The sequence below is a fragment of the Mycteria americana genome, chromosome 5, assembly GCF_035582795.1.
Source record: "Mycteria americana isolate JAX WOST 10 ecotype Jacksonville Zoo and Gardens chromosome 5, USCA_MyAme_1.0, whole genome shotgun sequence".
Taxonomy (NCBI): domain Eukaryota; kingdom Metazoa; phylum Chordata; class Aves; order Ciconiiformes; family Ciconiidae; genus Mycteria; species Mycteria americana.
Genome location: NC_134369.1, coordinates 56,808,660 through 56,830,283, shown reverse-complemented (window position 1 = coordinate 56,830,283; position 21,624 = coordinate 56,808,660). Strand labels below are relative to the sequence as shown.

The following is a 21,624-nucleotide window of genomic DNA, read 5'->3' as shown; positions in this document are numbered from 1 at the left end:
GGCTGCAGTTACCATGAGATGGTGGAGTTCAGGATCCTGAGGGGAGGGAGCAGGGTAAAAAGAAAGCTCACAACCCTAGACTTCAGGAGAGCAGACTTTGGTATCTTCAAAGATCTGCTCAGAAGAGTCCATGGGTAAGGATCTGGAGGAAAGAAGGACCCAAGAAAGCTGGTTAATATTCAAGCATAACCTCCTCCAAGCTCAAGAGCAGTCCACGCCAATGAGCTGGAAGTCAGGCAAAAAAGCCAGGAGACCTGCGTGGATGAACAAGGAGCTCCTGGCCAAACTCAAACACAAAAAGGAAGCATACAGAGGACGGAAGCAAGGATGAGCATCCTGGAAGGAATACAGAGACATTGTCCAATCATCCAGGAATGAGGTTAGGAAAGCTAAAGCCCAGCAGGCTTTGAACCTGGCAAGGGATGTCAAAGACAACAAGAAGGGCTTCTGTAAGTACATAGGTGACAAGAGGAAGACTGGGGAAAATGTGGGCCCATTGCTGAATAAGATGGGGGGACCTGGTTACACAGGACATGGAAGAGGCTGAAGTACTGAATGCCTTCTTTGCCTCAGTCTTTACTAGAAAGACCAGCCTTCAGGAATCTGTCTCAACATCAGGAAACTTTTTTACTTTGAGGGTGACTGAGCACTGCACAGGTTGCCCAGAGAGGTTGTGGAGTCTTTGTCCTTGGAGATATTCAAAAGCCATTTGGACATGTTCCTGGGCAACTGGCTCTAGGTGGCCCTGCTTGAGCAGGGGGACTGGACCAGATGAGCTCCAGAGGTCCCTTCCAACCTCAGTCTTTCTGTGATTATGTAATGACTATTAGTGGAGTAGTAAGTAACAAGGGAGTGGAAAAAGGAAGGGATGGGAACATGTATAATCATTTCTGTATCACTTTGTCTTTCTTCCCCATAGTCAGTCAAAAGCTGAAATGAAATGAAATGAATGAAAATTTTGGAAGAAGCCCTCCCTTATCAATGGATGCAGGTCTGTGCAATCTCAATTCAGCATGACAAAAATCAATGCCTGAAATACTAAGAAATTAGCATCTGGTGGATCTCTTAATCTTCACATCAAGACAGAAATCTTTTCCAGAAACTCAAAAACTCTGCTTAGTCAGATGCAAGTCACTCACCTCAAGCAAATACAAGCAAAACTAGTTACAATTAAACAGCTTATGATGAATCTTAGATTTTCTTTTGGATAGACTGGTTCAGTTTAAGCTTAGACTATATCAATGTGACAATCTGGGAAGGAAGGAAAGCCAAATCAGTTCTTCTCCACTGAAAACACAGAGAGGGGCATCTTTTAAGCAAGCTAGCACATGCTTTACTGTCTTTTGTTTGGTTGGTTGGTTTGTTTTTTTGGGTTTTGGGGTGTTTTTTTAAAGCATAATGGTACTTTAATGGCACATCTGCAAACATTTCCACTTTTTCTTTGGTAAATGCACTGAGGAAAGATTGACCCTCCACAACAACTGAAATGTAGTCAGGCAGTTCTTTACAGGTATGCCTTTCCAATTCCACGCAATCAAGGAGGAAAAATGTCGATTCTGAGAGTGGTAATAAAGACTAGGAATTTAATAGCATTCTAATACACAACTTAAATGTGTGTTTGTTATTCTTCTAATCAGTGCATTGCAGGAATAAATACAGAAAATACAATTGTGATTGCACAGATTTAAGTATTAATTACAAGAGGCTGTAAATCATGGTGCTCTCAAGATTTTATGTAAAATCCACTGAATTAATTGAGTCTCCTTAGATTACAATGGGCTTTGGCTGAGTCCCTTAATGATATTAAAATCCATCTGTTATTAAACATCATGTTTAATACAATAGTATGCAAATGCTGTGATTTGTAAATATCATTATGCAGAAGTTCAGGTCCACTCATGCTCCTCTTGAAGTCTGCAGCATAATTTCTGTAGACATCAATAAGAATAGGTCTGGGATATCCATTTTTAATTGCACTGTATACAAGTATTGACAGAAGAATACAATACAGTAGTCACAAAATTAAAGAGGCTTCTATGAAACCTACAAAGAAGAGCAGCACAGAATCAATGAAGTAAAAGCAATATTTCAAAAAATAGTAAATCAGACTTGGCAGTTTTGGAAAACAGTACTGAAGAAAAAGACAAATGAATTGGCACAGTTTAACAACCTAATTTCTAAGTGCACTTTATAATAACTCTCCTTACAAGCTGCTGTTTTCCCAGAAGATGATGACAAAAAGCCTCATTAGAACATCACTGTTTTATAGTGACAGGTTTTATTGCATTGCCAGCTGTGAATCTAAAAAAAAAAAAAAAGACAACCTGCCCCAAAAAAACTCCTATAAAGGTTCCTAAAAACCCTGTTCTTTTATCATCAAAAAATAGCAACATAGTACTTCCATATGTTTGTGAATACCCACAATTCTATTTTTAAAAAAAATAGAAGTTAAAGAAAAGTGATTTTTGTCTTAGCTTCAAAAATAATGTAAAGAAACATTTAAGAACAAGATATTTCAATGATCAGAGAGATATGTACAATGTGATAGATTTGAGTCCAATCCCGCAAATACATGATCATGAATGCAGACTTGAGAACCTGTTGAGCCTGAGTAAGTGTAATTAAAGACTGGCAGGATCAGGCTCTTAGCTTCACTCATTATAAGCTTTTCCACAATCTGTCCTAGGCTAAAAAGTATAGATAAAGTATATACTCTGTATACTGATTTATACAAAAGGTCTTTTACAGCTCTAACCCTGTTATTGCTAGGCTAAAAATGAACATTTGGAACAAATTACATGAATCATAAAGGATAAAATTGAGATGCAGCTTCTGACGACTGAATTTCCACTTGAGCCATTTTAAACTGGGTACACTGTAGCCATTTGCGGAGCACAGATGAGCTATTGTTCATTTGTCCTGACCCCGGTAACATCCTTAGGCTGTGGTGGTTGACATTGCTCTGGATGGCTTGGAGGCGTAGCTGGAGTCCAGCAGATAAATGCTGTTGAAATAATGCAAACCACTCAGTTTCTCTCCTTTCATACAAACATTAATACAGCACTGGTTGTTGGCCAGGGAAAGGTACTGGTTGTTGGCCAGGGAAAGTTCCTCCACTGCCCCAATGTCACATTTCTTTCTTCCACATCCTGCAGGGTAGTGTTGCCATGAAAGGCAACGTGCTTACAGAAACAACTCCATACTGAGACCAACTCCAACTTATTCTCATCACCAAAATTCTCTTGACTGGCAAACCACACTGATCCACCTTGCTCTCTCATACAAACAGGGCCAGCTGGCACAGTTTTACCCAAGCAAGCAGGCCCACAATATCTGCTATAGAACCAAAATCCATCTCCCGGGTCAAGAGTCCCAATCCTGATTTGTCAGGGGACTCTCAAGCCTAAGACATCAAGAAAACCACCGCTCAGGGAACAACCAATCTCAGTAAACAGGGAAGAAAGGCCCTGCCACAAAACCTGGTTAGAGGAAAGTGTTTCAGAAGGGAAAGGGAGAGCAGCACTGATTACTGGACAAGTATCTTAGCTGATGATGCTCTGTGTATGCTCACACCTGAGACCTTCAGTGCTGAGCCATCCAGTGCATCTGGATATGCTACAATGATCTATTTTCAGAGAGTTTAGAGACCACATCTAGTGATCTTATTTCCAGAATTTACAGAAATGTATAACACTAAGAATAAAAGGATAAGGTACTAGAAACAACTTACCTTTAGATTTGACTGTATCATTGGCAACCACATTGGTATGAGCTGTAAGAAGAGAGGTGTATTTTGTTATTATACAAGTGACTGTAAACATGCTCCAGTTACTGGGAGACAGAGAATGGTATATCTAACGCATTTAGCTGTCCAAATGGACATAGCCTGAACCACAAATCTGAAAATGTGTTTATTTTTAAATTATGCATATGTTTTGGGGCAGGTAACTCTCAGAAGTAAAGAAGCCAGCTTCCCTTGATTGTAGCTTGATGAATCACCAGTAGCAATTACTGATATCCTGTTTAAGGCAACAATGAGAGTACAGAATAAAAACTTGTTAAAGGAAATCACTTCTTATTTTCCTTGTGAGGGTGTTTCTGTATGTGCAAGGTGAGCAATACTGGAATAAATACAGTAAACATTCTGCATGGTGGGGTATACATCAAGAACTGAAAAAACATGCAGCAGAAGTTCCTAATAATAGGTCAGCTATTTAAATGGTAACCAGCATTTTATAAGCCACTAGTCACATCAGTGCCTCACTGCAGAATGTGACCTGTAGGCCTGGGAGCACAGGTAAAAACTCTAACTATCCAGAACGACAAGGCGAGGAGGTCTGCGAATCTGTCACCCATGATGGGATTGATATGTATTTCAGTCTCCTGCTCTTCAGAGAACTTTTATTTCTGAGTAAGCACAACATGACAAGCTTATGGAAGACAGAAAGGCATTTCTAGCAAAAGTATTCATGTTCTCCAATATTAATTTAACCACTGAGGTTATTGTTCTAAAATGTTCCTCCAAATGGCATTAAAATTTGCAATTTGCCAATTATGCTACCGGGAGCTGCAAGTTAAACCTAATCACTATTGACAACATCAGATAAAGTGCTGTTTCCCTTGTGCAAGGAACGATAATGTTTTCAATTTCAGTGCTCTTTTGCTGGAGAATCATATGCAGCTCTGTCAGGACTGATTACTTAGTCTATCACATGAAGAACCATATTCAAACCTCAACATTTGCAGATAGATGAATGCCAAAACAGCTGGAATGCAGCCAGATGCAGAAGATGTGCGAGTTCTGTACATCCTTCCGTGGGCTCTCACACTAATGAAGTACTTAATAAGATCCAGTGACCACAAGTCCTGATGTGTTTTTTGGAGAGGAGGAAACAGGTAAGCATACTGAGAAGACATGCTCCATGCCCCACTGCCGTCAACAAAATGTCACTGAAAATTTCATCCAGCATTAGTGAAGTTCCTATGGAGCTAGCCAGCGGTGATAGGACTGGTGTCAGAAGTATGTCAAGTAAGGAGGGAAGCTAGGCAGAAAACTCAGGGTACCCCTCTGCATCTGAACCAATTCACTGGACATCTTTTACAGTCAGCTGAGAGAATCAAGCACTTCTCACATCCAGCTCATCTTATCCAAAGCAGGTATCTAAAATAGATCAAGATGAATCATGTCCAAAAATACCTGTTTATCTCCACTGACTATAACGGGCACTCACGGAAACTAGCTCATATTGATATCTACGCTGTAGAGGTCTAAGGTTAGATACAGATCATTGTCCTCCAGCATCACTTCTGTCTTCCAGGGTCTGGACACATTTAGGGAAATGAAACATTCTGCTGCAGGCACAAGCAAGCAAACCCTCCACTCCTACAGCTACCAGTTAGATAAATGAGACAAGACAACATTTTTATTGAAGCACTTGAGTTTTATTACCTAATCCCCAGCCAGCCTTTTCTTCACAAAGGAAGAATACATAAAGCTAGTTAGAAAGAACAGCTGGAAGAACAGACTGCTGTCAGACACTCAATTTTTTTGAGTTTATATTTTCAACAGAATTATGTTGACTCCAGTGCAAGTTTTGATGGAAACCAGGCTGGAGAACAGGTTGGTCACTGTGCTTTTCTGGCTCCCCAACTCTGCTGCCTGCTCAGTTCTCCAGAATTCTACCCAGCAACTGCTGGAGCTGCCTAAAACCCCTGGGTCTCTGGAAAAGATGTTGTGGTTTGCTGAGCTGCTCCTTTCACTACTGTAGGCTCCCAAATTCCTCAGACATACATCTGATGATCAGACAGAGAGCTGTGATCAGCAAGGAACTGGTCTCCATCATCAATGGCTGTCCTGGGATGGCTAGTTTCCCAGTTCCTTTGACACAGAAAAACAGGAGGAAAGCTGAATGCTTTCATTTCAGCCCTCCTAAAGCAGAATGCTTCCCCTCAGAGGAAAATATAATGAATTAAATATATATGTGGCTACGTGTGCATCTGTGTAAATGTGTATATATATATCTATAAATCTCTCTCTATATATATATATATGTATCTCTCACACCAACTTAGAAAGAAAAATAAATACGTAACAGTTGAAATGTTTTGACAGGAAAGAAACTTTCTTTTCCTTACCAGATTGGTGAAGATAGTCTAACATCAGATCCAAAAAATATCCTCTGAGAATGCAGGGAATGGCTCAAAGACTACAGGAAGCAATCAAGACATGTCTCAATGCTATCAGTGTGCATTTAATAGCAAAGGCCAACACAGTACCAGGAGGAGGAAACCTCACAGCACCAACACAAGGAAGAGATGAAGGAATACTTATCTCGGGCATAAAGAAAGCTCTTCTTTCAGTGAAGGAGAGCTGAATTGTTTACATCTTCACTTTCTCTCTTGTTTTAGGACATATTTTCCCCTCACTTGTCATCTAGAAAATGGCCACCTAAAATAGCTATCCCACAAACTGCCTGGCATCATGTGACATGCACCACCTTCTCATTGTGGTGCATTAAAAATATGTGTGTGTTGAATCATGCAATGACTTCATTAACAAATTAAGTTTTTGCAGCACCTGATTCCTTAGGTAGAATAAAAGACACTTCAGTAAATATACTTATATGAATGATAAATGGTCAGGACTTATCAGTGCTACTGTGCTCTGTTCCAAGAGGAAGTCATTGGGAGTTATTACTGTTGTTGAATGAATCTCTGAAAGAGTGTTAAGAATATTCTGTTTAAAAAAATCTCTCTCACTACCTTATGTCCTTTCCTTCAGTGAAAACTAAACCTTGTCTGAAAGGCTTATATCTAAAATAAAAGAAAAATAAAAGCTTTAAAGCACAAGATAAAATTGTTTCATTATCAAAGGTAGGGCAATAAAAAGACTGTTTAGAATAAAACAAGCTACCAAAAAACTGCCCAGTCAACCAATATTCAAAGAATTGTCATCCTTGCAGATTTCTGAAGTAGAAGTAACAAAGTTCAGATCTTCTTCACAGCCACTGAAGAAGAGACAGTCACAAAGTTGATCTTTTTTTCAATTATAGAGATGCTACTCACTTACTGGTTCCTGTGTAAATAAGCTTTACAATTCTGCCTCTTTGAAGGACTTCAAACATACAGTAAGTCTTTCCCCAAATCATGACACTTACTTTTCAGATATACAGTAAATATTTTTACAATTAGTTAGTTTTGACAAAAATTAGTAACCTGGGACTACGAATCCTATAATACCATTATTATGTATATTGTTCCTGCAGGATTTCACTTTAGGGCTAAGTAAAGGGGATTTGGTCACCCAGATTCTTCTCTTCCATCTCCTACCCACTGAACATGAAATAAAGCTTAGCACCTTAACTCTGAATTTCACAGGTTTATGAGCTTGATTGTGTAGTAACAACACTGTCCTTTTAACCTGATTTAGTATATTATTGATATATACTCTCAAATATAACCCCCTGAAAGAGTTCATTTGAATTGAGACAGGAATTTGGCCCTAAAGGCCTTTCTTTTCACAGCTTTAAAGCCATTATTCATCCTTGTCAAATTCTGGACAACCTGGACTGGCTGAAAGAGAAGCCCATATGTCTTCCAGGGACAGGCATGATCACTTTAACATCCCATAGTGACAGAGTTTCTGTAGTGAATGAAGTCATTACTGACTATAAATCTGTATTTTCACAATGACTGTGAATACTTTCATGCCAGTTGACATCAAGACCTTCAATTTTAGCTACTTTATTTCCAATTCCTGCTTGAGCATAAAAGATTGGAGCAAAACAACAGTCAGAAGTTTCCTTTATGGCAACAGAAGAACTATATAAACCAACATATTTCAGTTAGGTTCAGAGTGTGTTTAACTACTTGATTTGTTGACATTTTATGTGAAAACTCCCTTCAGAACAATGCAATGGGAAAACATGTAAAAAAGGTTAGCAAAATCAATTTATGCTTGTTAGGCTACCCCAACCCTTTGGGAATCTGTTCTGAAAATGCTGTGGTGGCCCACAGGAGACTGATCACTGATTTCCAAAAAAAGAATTTTGCATGAATGGAGCATGCAGGATTTGATTCTCTAACCAAAGAATACCCTGTTACACATCCTAGGGGAAAAAGATTCGCTATCAAATAATATTTGACTAAGTCAGACACGTAGGCATATAATAACAAGAAAACCATCGTGGCATGAAGTTTTTGTTATCAACCTAAAAGAATGTGAGGATCAGAACAGTGAGGTGATCTGCAAAGGACCTATGATGATTAAAAGTTAAAGAATGGCTGAAAATTCAGACGTACCTAGAGGTTCTCAAAGTCAGTGACACCACTTGAGTCTATCAGAGGAATAAGACAATGGAAGGAGGAAGTAGATCAGAAGTTCATTTTAAAAAAATCAGGAGAACTTAGATTTGAGATTATGGTCTGGTCTTATTTCTTACCAGAGATTTTATTTTTTGTTATGCTCTACTAGGTTTTATTTCTGCATTAGCATTCAACCTCAGCTTCTTCCACTTTCTTTTTTTGAGTGGGAGGGGAAGCAGAGGACAGTACGTCTAGAAATCACAATAGACAGGCAACATCATTAAAGGAATATTCATGGTGTGGTATGCCTACCTTTACAAAAATAGTAGAGTTGCATTCCTGTAAAGCCTCCATTAAACTAATCACATGCAGGCACACCATTTCCACCATCTTGAAAAACAAAAATCAAGCGTAAAAACAAATTAGTGTCCAGCATAACAGTGTTGTAAGCTAAGCCAACAGTCTCTAAAAAGAATCTTTCTTGTATTTGCTTGGCGGTTATCCTGAATCGCTAGATGTGCATTTATTAACCACTGACATATAAGATTAAATATTACATGAGCACATAAGGCACATTTTTCTTTATTTAGTTTTCCCCTGATGCAGCAACACCTATCTGTTAAATATTTCAAAGTGCTTGATGTATTTTAATTCGTATCACACATCAAAACAAGTTGCCTTCAGCTTTGTTCTTTTCAGACATCATAAATCCTTTTACATGCCTTTGCTGTGTAGTTCTCATCAATCAGTGTGTCAGAAATTGATATTTTTATTTACTGAATCTTTGAAAATTAACATACCCACAAAAAACATCTTTTTTTTCCCCCATCAAAAGACAATTTATTGTTCTGAACTGGCAGCTAGTCCATAATTCTTCCATTTTGTACCACGAATTATGACAGATGCAAATATCAGTTATTTGGTAGTAGACAGCATTTTATGTTTTATATTGTGTAAATTCATAGGTACAAGACAAATACCCTGAGCCAACAGTGAGCATTTACAGTGCCTGTCTGAACTATGTGTAAATTCCCCTTGATAGTAATAAACTTAGCTTTTATGTAGTGCTTTTCATCTTCAAAGCGCTTTACAAACACTAACTGATTAACATCACAACACCCCTGTGAGACGGGCAAGTATTATTAACTACATTTCACAGAGCAATAGCTGAGGCAGAGAGTTTAATAATTTGCACTAAAGCCACATAATGAGATACTTTCAGAATAAGGATTGGAACTTGGGACTTCCAGGTCATATTCTTGTCCTAAGGCTTGACAAGAAGCCTTTGTGTCTAACTAAACAACTAGCTAGTTAGAAGCGTTATGCACATTTCCCTTCCATTCAAATGGAGCGTCATGAACTACTGTTCCCAACAGTGGCTTGTCAACCACAGAGACCTCACTAGATGTCAGAGGCTAAAATATCATTTAAAGACAGCTTTAGGGGGTCCTTGCCTGATATGGACAAGACATAAGGGAATAGTAACTGGTTCAAAGACATTCAAGTGCAGCCCATGCAATTACAATTGACAGGGCAAAGGTCCATACCTGCCTGGGGTGGAAGATGTTTCACATGGGGAAAAGGGAATTACATAAAATAATTTCCATATAGATAGCAGGTCTCCATTTAAAAAAGAAAAAAAAAAAAAAAACCAACCAAAGAAAGAATGACAATCCCAAACCTTATGAGCACCTGGCTTACTTAGAGGACTGGGCCACATATAAAGAGTCTTTCTCACTCAAAGCTATTATCAGGTTCTCCAGAGCCAGATCTACTAGTTACCATCTCAGTTAAAGTTAAAAAGTTTTGACAAGTCATAACAGACTTGTCATGACTTTCTGGGAGATGGGAAACACAATATGTCTTGCCCATCAGAAACAAGCCCTCAACCCTAAGCCTGCAGGCACAGAGAATCATTAGTCAATGGGAAGCAAAGGTAGCACCTGTGAGAAGGCTGCTGGAACCCCTCTGAGTTCTTATTGTACAAAGCTGCTCCAACAGCAGTGAGTAGTTGAGATAAATGCTTAAAAGTTATTTCCAAAAAATGGTCTGGACGATTTCTGGACAGAGTGAACATTTCCCTTTCAAACCCTATCTCTAGAGATACCTCCTTCAAGTCATTCATTACTCAGAAATGTTTCCAGAGATATTTATGTAGCTTATTTTTGACGAGAAACCAATGGGTTATGAGTAGTCAAGTGTCAGCATTTGTGTATTTTTTCACCATCACGTGGTAAAAAATATTCAAATGGATATTCACAGAATTATCCTAACACACTTAGTTGCTCTTGTAAGGCAGAGTCAGATGAAACAATAGGACCACTGTGAAGAGCAGGAAGATATATAAAATGAGACCTGATGCAGGGAGCCCTTAATCCAACAAGCAGTGACTCTAGCTCTTGATTCCGTTTCAGGCAGATCCTGGCTAGATCCTGTTTCAGGCCCACTGCGAGGTTAAACCACTACTAATTAGCTTTCCCTTTGATTTCTCAAAAGCATCACAGTTGCTTTATGATGTTATTCATAGTGCGATGTATTCCACTGAAACATTGAAACAAAGCCAAGCCTTCCAAGTTCAACCTGTACTAAATCTACGCAGCACCTGACTCACCACTTTGTTATGTGCCATTAGCTGTAGGATGCTAGGTGTCACTCGGCTCCAGAACTCCAGGGCTGTAAGGATTGCTGTAAAGCTAAATTCGTTCTGATTCTGGACTGTCGGAGCTACTGCTGTTTGTTCACAATACACTGTCCAGAGCTGAGCAAATATAAATGCATGGAAGAGGGAACACATGTGCAGAACAGATGTCTGTAGAAACAGAAAATAGAGGAAAATATTCATTTAAATAAGTGTATTGGGATACAGCACACAGGCTTTCATCAAAGCACTCCTCTGTCATGCATCCCACTGTGCAGTCTTGCCCCTCACTTTCCCAAGTTTCTCTCCCATTAGGAACTAGTAAGTCAAGTACACTTGATAACATCTTCTCCGTGTTTTATATTTACAGTCTAAAAACTGCATTTGCAAACACACACTCCCATGCAATCTTAGTGTAGGGCATTAAGGTCAGTCCCTTTAAAGTGAAGGTTAGTTATGCAGAACAGCTACTCAGGACTAGTTCTGAGACTTTCTTGATGGAAAACTCCACTACAATCTGCGGAAGGCCTGGAGGCTCTGGCATGTATGACTGTGTTTCAAAGATGCTGCTGGACTGTGTCATTCAGATTCTGATTACCTGAAACGAAGGCTATCATACAAAATACATCATCTTGCATCTGTTCTGTTAATCTGTCATCCATTTCTACCTTGCTGGGACAGAACTGCCCACAGTCAAGGAAAGTAAGTTTTGAAAACCTAACAGAGAATTCATTTTGCATACTCAAGCGTGGCTCTTTGCTAATACGTGTTATATCACAGTGTCTGAGCCTCCAGTAGTGCTGGACATCAACTACTTCATTACAAGAAAGATGCTTCTGGTCAGAGATGTTTTCTCAGTCTGCAAGTGCAACAGTGATTCATGCTGTGTGGCAGTATGACTGCACCAAACATTGCAATGGTTGCTTGGTAACTGGAAAGAGGTATTTGAAAGAGCAAAAAAAGGCCAAAGAAATGAATGGGAAACACCAGCGTCTTGGCCGGGTGAGGGGAAAGAAAGGTGGATTTTACGTACAAGATAAACGTGTGATCATTCTGCTTCTGTTGCTAATAAAAACCTGGTTGGTGTCAAAGAGGGCTGCTATATCTGTGTTAAACTACTATCACAAATGGCTTATGATTTGCAATAACTCTTAATGTCCAGAGCACCTTGAGGAAAAAAAAGTGCTTGAACCATCACTGTTTGTAAATAACTTTTGATCATAACATTATTTATAGGTTATCCACTTTAGTATATAACTAGAATAAATAACTTGCTAGAAATTTGCTACAGAGATGGTCGTTGCTAAAGCTTTGATTTGGAATTCAGTTTTTCCTTCCTCACTCCTGTACTGAGATATTTTGAAATAGTTGAATCTCAAACTTAATTGTAGTGATTTCATCACCAGTTTTCTATGCATGCGGAAGCAGCTATGGAAGAAAAACTACAGAGATTTCTTTCCCTAGATCACAGGTGTTAATAAGGTTTTATCCCTCCTTTTTTCTTACAAAGAAATAAACGTTTGCAATAATAAGGCCAATATATAACACATCTCCACTTAAAACATGGAATTGCTTACCTTTGATTGCTCTGGAAACCCAATCAGAATAACAATAAGGTGGTCAGCAATTTGTGAACCCGCATCCAGTGGAATAGGCATGCAAGATGATGGAGAATTTGGACAGACAACATTGTGTGTCAGAGACCCCAGAAGTAGCCAGGACAGCAAACGAATGTGTGAGACACATTCTATGAACTCTTTGGGCCTGTTAAGAAAGAGTGGATTTTACAGTGATGCTAAGTTTTCTGGTTTTCCCCAAAATATGGAGTCTCCCTATGCACACTAGCCAGATGCAGTCTCAGTGTGCTGGAGGCACAGATCATTGGTACAGCTTATGGGAAGATTAGAACCACACAGAACTTAGCGGACTTGACATACCATTAACAAGTCCAACAGAACATATTTGGTGGGTCTAAGAAACAGTCTCTATAAAGGGCTAAAACATTCGCAGATTCACTTGTTCCATACACAGTGATTTTTCACACAGAAATCATCAGATGGGAAGGGTTACCCAAGTGGAAATGCTCCTCTCAGCTCCCCTGGACAGCACACGGCTGACAGGGCAATGGCAGGAAATTCATTCCACAGAGAGCGCTGAGGCAGGTGCCATGCCTTACTTCCACTGTGTTCCACTTCTCCATCGGTAAAGTGGAGTTAATTTCTCTTTTCCTTAGCCTTTCCTTGGACATTTGGACTGCATGCTTTTGAGGGCAGGGACTATACTTTTTTGTGACACTTAAGTATTCATCCACCATGTAGTGCAATGTCTAATTGTAAAGCAATGCACTTATATAATCTAAAAGGAATAACACTTTTCTGGTGCATCTTGTCTGTCCCCTTGCTGCTACCAAGTTCAGATTATATACTCATTTGAATTCATAGGCCCAGGAAAAAAATAATTGTTTTTCGATCAGCAAAGCACTACTTACTAGGCCATTCTCACTACTGTTTTTCATTTCTAATTTGATGTCATTTTCAAGGACTCATACAACCAAAGAGGCATTCCATTAATTTTTTTTTTTAATAGACTCTGATATGATGCTCTTCCTCAAGTACCTAGGAGCTTAAAGGAATTCACTACCTTCAACTCAGAATACATAATCCTTTTTTTACATGTAAGAAACTAAAGTGCAAGGAGGTAACAACTCCATATTTCCAAAACTAGATATGCTCCACATGAAAGTACATGCAGACGTATCTACAGGACTGGAGCCTAAGCAGCTTAGTTCCCAGAATCCTGGGGCAGGTAGTCTGGGACAAAGCTGGGACACAAATACAGGTTTATTGAAACACAGTCCAATGGTCTACACTCAAAACATCTCATTTGTTGTCATTGTAAGACAAGGGACAGTATCTCCCTTCTTTTTGAAGATAAAACACTGCAGATTAAGATTTCTCACAGTAAAAAGGGATAAAACACATGTCTTCAAGAGCAGGATTTCTCTCATCTAACTTTAACCAGATGAAGTTAGTATTTTTATCATCATATCAACAGGCTTACACTTAGAGTTCTTGCTCATTTGTATTCCATAATTTCAAAGGACATTTCCCATTGTATTCTCTATAATTCCCAACATATTTTCCATAATTCTAGGACTGATCAGGTACCTGTGTGCTTTTCACTGTCTGTATCTAGATCGAGAATCAAGTTAATTTCCAGGGTAACACCAATGGAGTTACCTCCACTGTCCCTTTGGCATGTACTTTAAATATTGCATTGATGAATTCCTCAGTTAAGGATCAGAGAGCTGCTGACCATCTGTTTCAATGTCCCATGGCCACCATTTCGTACTGTGGGTCTTATCTAAGAAATCTGGCAATAAACACAGAATTTTGTGAAGATTTCTAACTCATTTTAGTATTCCTTTTTGTGGAAAAGCATTCTCACCCTTGTTGCATTGCAGAAGGAGGATGGTAAAGCCAAGGCAAATATCGGATCACAGCTTTGTTGTCTCTGTGGTTTCCCCGTGTGATTTCCATAGCAGCAATCTGAGCTAAACCAACTTTCAGATGTCCACCAAACGTGTCTTCATGCAGTGGCTGAGAACAAGTCTTCATGTGACTCTGCAAGGCAAAGATCTGATTTCCTACCCAAAAGGAGTATTTCACTTGAACTAAGTTCTTCCAAGCACCAGCGTATTCATTTCCCTTCAATTCCTTTCTCAGGGTCTCTAACTGTGTCTACAAAACTACAGAACAAAACTCAGAAACAGATTTTTAAAAATTCTCCAGTCCCTGTATTAGTAACAGCTTTATGATGCAGATCTTTCCACAGAAGGTCACATTGTCAAGAGCCCACACAAAGTATGAATTGTGCAAAATGTATAGGCACCTTTTGTATCAGCAAATTCAACAGCTGCTGAATACAAACTAATGGTTGCACATCCAGACAGCTTAAGTGAAGATGAAAGAATCTGACCATTTAACAAGATAGCATCTGGGCAGGTAATGCCTTCCCTGTGCAATATTCTATTCACATGTACAGAAATAAGCTGTCACTCATTCACCAGCAATACGACTATGTTGCACTATTCAGCTGCTACCAATGCCTTTAAGCCCTGGAAATAAAAGGGCTAAACCTTTTAACAAGAAACATGCAAATATTTATGCCTGGAAAGATAATTTATTATCCTGCTTTGTCAGCTCTAAGGAATGTTTCATTGGTGCTTCTTGAGATACTTCTATATTTCTAATTAAGCTAACTTTACATTACCTTCTGTTACTAGACTAACAGAACACATACTGAGTGCATTTACTTGCTTAAAGGAGAGTCATATGCTTTGCACAGGAAAATCCAGGTCATTGGTTATTAAATTATTATAACAGGATAGAAATCAGTGGACCAATAATATTTTATAACAGATAAGTATCTGACCCCAGCAACTTACACTCTCAAAAATCACTTACTTGAAGTCTCTTTCAAGAGAAAAAAAAAAAAAAATGTACCAGCATGAATATCTAATGACTTTCTTATAGAGCCAGGTAAAAAGGATAGACAGGTATGCAGGCAGATACATTATACTTCTTCAAAAATGGAGGAATTTTCTAAATAAAACCTTGTTGAGCTTTACCAATTAAAGTGTTATCCCAAAGGGAAAAAAGAGAATAAACTGAACAGAGACAATAAACCGGAATGTGATTATCTTGAGAATTAACATTTATACCTTTTTTATAATGCAGTAGTTGCTAATACGCAGGAATGAAAATAATTAACCTCTTTCAAAGGAACTATTCTCAGACACGCAAAATAAGACATTGGAAATGAATAAACAACTTTAACTATTTCTGTTCACTGAATTTCTACAGAGAGTAGAAATTTCAAAATTTGAAAAGCAAGATTAAACTTTTGCTGTTGGGATTGTTACTGGCCATATAAATCTTACAGTATTCTTTGTGTTAGTTTGGTAGTCCAGATGCTGTTGGTTATACATACTCATAGTAAGAAATTGCACAACTGGATAATCTTAAGACTCACTTCCTAGGAACAACTCTGTTAATAAAACCCAAGCAACATAAGTAAATATATTAAATGAGCTTACAAGAATTTAAATCTAGATGTTGTGAATTTGTTTAAAGTTCTGACTATTTGTAAACTTAGAAATACTAACAAATATTTTCCCAACTAAGTTGGAACCACAGAATAAGTTTATCTGGTCTGGTTAAATAAGAACTTCCTTTTCATCTTCCAAAGACAGCCAAAGCTTATTCTTTACAATACATAAAATTATGGTCATATTTGACTCTCCTATTACGTTAATCTTGTTCTCAGATTCCTGTATTACATGGCTAAATCAAAACAACATGAAATTTTAGACCATTTGGTTCTGATTTAGTTTTAAATGGCCAGACTACACATTTGGGAAGCTTATTGTCTAATTTCAAAACATAAAAGTGAAAAACTGGGCAAAGTTTTAGTTCATGTCCTATCTATATCTGTGTATAAAAATTTAATAAATAAATAGTCCTACTGAGCATAAGAAATTATCATCTTATCAAACAAGCATTGTAAGAGCATTTCTAAAAATCAGACTACAGTTCAAGGGAGAAGGGGCAGAAGGAAAAAGTGCAAATGGCAGAAAGCTTTCTACAGAAACATTTTACACAGGAGAGAAGATACCTGCAAGTATTTATAAATACATTTTCCCCATTCCTGGTTTCAGGTAAGTTCATGTTTTTCTGTGGAACTGGGAAAGCAGATGTATCTCCCCCTCATTTAGGATTCATTTGCCTACCTATTCTGAAAGCAGGTCTGAACTGTAAGAGAAATGGGTGAATAACTTTAAAGGATAGAGTGGGAAGGCAATCCAATTCAGCTGAAAATGATTAATTAGTTTGTGCTTTGAAGTAAATTTCTACTCCAGCACAAAAGGCTGCTTCCCTTATTAGAGTATTTTTTTAAAACTCAATGGGATTCAAGGCATATGGCCAACAGGGTAAGAGCTTAACAAAAGGGATATTTTGTCTAGTAAAACAAGGTTACTGCAAGGTTCAAGAGACATGAGTTTCAGTTTAGTTGGGATTCTTCTTCCTGTGTGGTAAGTATTATTAACTTGCAATACGGTGTCCCCTCTGGGGCATGAGGTGGAGTGGAGGGGGTAAGGGGGCAGTGCGCAAGTGAGGGTGCAAGAAACTAGTAGGGCAGAAGTCCTCACCTCATTGCTTCATAAATAAACTCCAGTATCAAAATCCATTACAGGTTATCATTTATTCTGTCTTGTCTGCCACAGAAGGCTTGCATGAACTCGTGGCATGAAACACTCCAGTGCATTTCCAGTAACTTTCAGCAGAGGACTGGTGCAGTAGTAGAGAGGCCCTTTCAGGGAAACACTACACTGATTTATCAGGAAAACAGACCAACAACACCCTGTATTAGCAGATGCACTCTGTGTTATAGAAGCACAGGCTCTTGAGGTTAGAAACAAATGCAAGAGCCTGGTCAAAGAACTTCCCTAGAAGACCACATGTGCCAAAACCCAGGCATGTAAGCGATGGCAATATGATTCGTACTAGACAGTACAGGACAGCACTGTTTTTCTGTATGTGTCAACTGAACTTTAGGTCACATAAAAGCAGCTTGGCAGCTACTTGACTGCGCCCAGTGACGAAATGACCTCTTTCAGTTGATGAACTTCCCCTTGGATCACCGAGTTTCTGGCGTACAAGGACTAAAACTCTACTGCCAGATTTCAGAATTGGCTGCATCTTTAACAGCATAGACTCTCCTCCGTATCTGTAACGGTCCCTCTGCTGCCCTCCCACACCATTCGTCTTGCCAGCTTTGCCCAAGTTAGAAGCATCAAGGCCTATTCATACCTCTGCCTCCATTTTATGTGCTGAAGAAAATCCACCCTTGTGCAGAGTACTGGTATGGGGCTCAAAAGACTACACCCTAACTTTGCCTGGCATTGAGAAGTGACAGATGGTTCCACTATAAGACAGGTGTTTTCCCTCTATAAAAAGGAGGATTTTAATGACCAAAGTTTCACCTCCAGCTCAGTGCTCACTTAGTACTCAGCTTCAGATGGTGCAATAAAACTACCTAATGGGATAGTTTTATGCTAAATAGAATAAATATTGCCCCCTCCACAGCATTATGACTATTAGTGATATATTAGCTGAAATATTACATTAATTCTTTTTTTAAGCTATTAACAATAGATGCTACTTTGCTAGCAATTGAAACAGCTACACTTCTGTTATTTCCTATTATACAGCAGCAATGTTACTTAGCCTAGTTCTTTTCTAAAACATCTTAAAGAATTTCCATTTTGTAGGAAATTTAAGATACTGGCTTCCCCCAGGAAACAGAAATTCCAGGTTTTGACCAGCTAATTATTACTAGAATGTTTTCATGAAATTAATTCCTAAATAAAATATTTTATGTTGATAGAAGTATTTTCCTATCACTCCTCTTAGAATTTGGCATCAAACTAATGTACAGAAACCAAAAAGCAGTTTGGACTAGAGAGGTAAGAACTACTCAGTTTTCTCCACCTCAACAGAATATAACCTGACAATGAGAACAACAGCATCCATAAGAAAAAGGACCCTTTTTTTTTTTTAGGTCAATTACTGAGTTTTAATAACCTCTGAACTTCCAATTAACTTAAGTGTCTGTGTATATATGAGACACAGGATTCCTCCAGAAGAGTGTAATTAGTTGTACAAGCAAGGAGTTTTATGTTTCCATGGGTTATATTAAACACGACTACTTCTCACAGTGATTTTGGTATGGCATTAGCTTATCATCAACATTTCAGAAAAATCAAGCCTGCATTTTTATTGGGTGCTCACTATATTTGAATCAGCCTCCATTTCAACACAGCATAAGCTACTTTTTACTGATCTCCCAGAAGTGTCTAATCTATAACAGTACTAACATTTTTTAAAAAAGAAAGAATAAAACCTGTCAGTCATCCTCAAAGACTTCCAACCATTTCTCCCAGGCAGATTCATTACAGAAAACGTATTTTTGTTAAAAAAGCACATACACTAGATCAATGTATGCCCAGAACCAACCTTTAATTTGGTTAAGGTATGCATATCTGCAATGAAATCCAGCACTTCCCCAACGTATTGCCTCATGCATTCCATTGCTGCTGTTCCACACTAGAACATAAAAGAAATAAGTACTAGGTTTTGAATATGTTCACGTTTTTGTCTTTGTTTCTTGTTCACCAGAACACAATTTGTCTGTCTCAAATTCTTTATTTTACTTTTTAGTTAGTTTACTTTAATTATGAATAGGCATCCTTTGATGTTTTTCTTCTCACTGTAATATGCCCTCTTATCTGATGATAGTACAAAAAGATAGCCCAGTCACTGTAGCTTCTTCATGCATCATGAAATACTCTTATCTGTGACAGCAATAAAAGATTAACTGATGAAACTTTCAAGAATATCCTTGTCATGTCATCCTGAAATTTACAGTGATCGAGAATCAAAGTCTTAGAAAGCCAATGAGAGTTTAACAACTCAGTTCTTCAAGCAGCTGAGCATTTCTGCAAGTGGAACCAATCAGCTACAATCCCAGAAAACAAAATTCAGTCACAGGCACAGATGCCCTTATGTTCACATTAATCATGATGGAAAAAAAGTTTAAATGACTGGTTTCAGGTATGTTATGTGTAAACATCACTAAAATGAGCATCACTGAAATTTAAGTGTTTTTTTTTTTTTTTTTCCTTTTTTTTTAAACTAACAAACGTTTCTGGGATATTCCTGAAGCAAAATCATTCAAAAATACAGCATTCTAATGGCCCTTAAGCTAGTTGTAATTTTCAAAAGGGGAGACAAGGACTATAAGGGATAAATTAAATCCTTCATGAACTGCTCCAGTTTGACCCTAAAGGTGTAAGCATTGAGAAGTGACCTGTGCCAGAGCCAGAATTACCTCAAAGGGAAAACAAAAGGACTCAATGTGGTACTTCTTGTATTCCCACAGTACAAATTTTCATAATCCTTTTCCTGGAACACAGTGAGAAATGCAAATCTGGCCTTCGGCTAGTACAAGACATGCCCAAGGTGTGCAAAGCAGTCAACGGAACAAAGCTGTCAGATTAAATAAAGGCTTTGAACAGACCAGACAACCCCAGAGAGAAGCTTTCAGAAGACGATATGACTGACCCACTAGGTATCATATAAACTTCTGTTTACATGTCTGAGCTGAAGATAATGCTAGCTGAATTCAAGGGGAACTATGAATGCCTCATTCTTAGGGGCCAAGTAAAAGCAATGCTTAACTTTTGAGGCAAAATTATGAAATTATCAAATTAGGTATCTTTTTGAAGTCAACAAAAACTACCGTATCCAAAGTCATAGGCTCATGGAAAAATATTGCAGTAAAGTTTACAGGGGAAAACTATTCTTTGACCTCAATTTAACTACCTACACTTTGAAGCATAGAAGCTGATTACCCAATCTGAGTATACAAATGAACCAGATTTAGTTTTGATCACAAAATTATTAAGCCGTAATTTTTAGTGGCTGAAATTTGACAAACTGCTAGCATTCTATTTTTAAGCAACTGACCTGGGCGCTTCTCGTTTTTGTATGTTAATATCAGTCTACACAGTATTGAACTATACCACCTTCTGGCTTTTCAAATGCTGTGCCTGTCAGTTCCCTTTACAGAATAACAGTAAAACAAGGTCACTGGCAGCCCTGTCATCCAGTTTATGTGGACTAAGGATTCCACATGGGTTCTAAAATATTGACTAATAGAATTATAAAAGATACTATACTCAGACCTCTGAAAATAATGCTCAGTTGCAAAAGACTTCTCCCCAACCATCTATTCTGTTTCATTCAAACAGCAGGCAGCATGATTCTTTATGATTTCTTCTGAAACGATTGCTTTCCTATCATACCTTGTAACACCAACATCAGTCTATCTATTTAAAGCAAATATAAATTAAAATATTCTGTTGGGAGGAAAGGTGTTATTAAAGATTTGCATTTAAAAAATCACACACTTCAGAAGACATACGGGAAAGGTCCTATTAGGTCACCCCTAAAGCTGACAGAGACACACATATATGGAAATGAGTTTTCCTCAGCTTGTGAAGCAGACCTAGGCTAACCCTCATCCATCTGTTTGGGTACTCAGTCACATGTGTCATGGAACAAGTCAAGACCTCCAATTGTGCTACTTCCTCACATATTCACCAGATGCATATTCAGTGCCTAGCAATTATGAGTACTGGTAATTCAGCTACACTCATCAGCAGGATATAGATGAATGCCTTATACATTACCAGAAAAATACCATTAACTCCCTTCTTTAACCAGATAATCTTTTGTGAGAATGGAAGCAATGGTTTGCAGCTTTCCTCCCTGCTACCACTTTTTGAGGCATTCAGCTGGTCTGTTCCCCACATATTGTCTTCTTGAGCGCAGGCTCCAGCTAAAGTCAGTTGCATGACTAAAGATTATCAGTGAAAGTAAGGGAAGCAACACCAAGTTCAGAACTTTTCCAACATTAATAAAAAGGAAGAAGCATCTCAACCTCTGCCTGCAATACACCTTGCCAATCAGAAGAGAAATGAAAAGGGAAGAACATTAAAATGAAGCAAAACGAGCTGAATAAGATACAATTTTTAAAAACCAAAACTAAAAGATGGA

The 21,624-nt window shown here is 38.3% G+C and overlaps 1 protein-coding gene across 16 annotated transcripts in view; it reads right to left on the bottom strand.

Annotated features, from left to right (window-relative positions):
- Window positions 1-1,951: 1,951 nt before the first annotated feature.
- UNC79 (unc-79 subunit of NALCN channel complex) overlaps window positions 1,952-21,624 on the bottom strand; it is a 122,277-nt gene continuing 102,604 nt past the window's right edge. For 14 of the 16 annotated variants that reach the window (XM_075503480.1, XM_075503485.1, XM_075503481.1 and 11 more), the window contains 7 exons: window positions 19,021-19,110; window positions 14,390-14,565; window positions 12,520-12,706; window positions 10,916-11,113; window positions 8,617-8,694; window positions 3,731-3,772; window positions 1,952-3,004 (listed from right to left, as the gene is read on the bottom strand). In XM_075503480.1, the coding sequence (XP_075359595.1) occupies window positions 2,804-3,004; window positions 3,731-3,772; window positions 8,617-8,694; window positions 10,916-11,113; window positions 12,520-12,706; window positions 14,390-14,565; window positions 19,021-19,110 (972 nt within the window). In that variant the 3' untranslated portion in view covers window positions 1,952-2,803. Of the gene's footprint in view, window positions 3,005-3,730; window positions 3,773-8,616; window positions 8,695-10,915; window positions 11,114-12,519; window positions 12,707-14,389; window positions 14,566-19,020; window positions 19,111-20,756; window positions 20,895-21,624 lie in introns of those variants that run through there. The other 2 variants (XM_075503484.1, XM_075503494.1) reach the window with 2 other exon arrangements.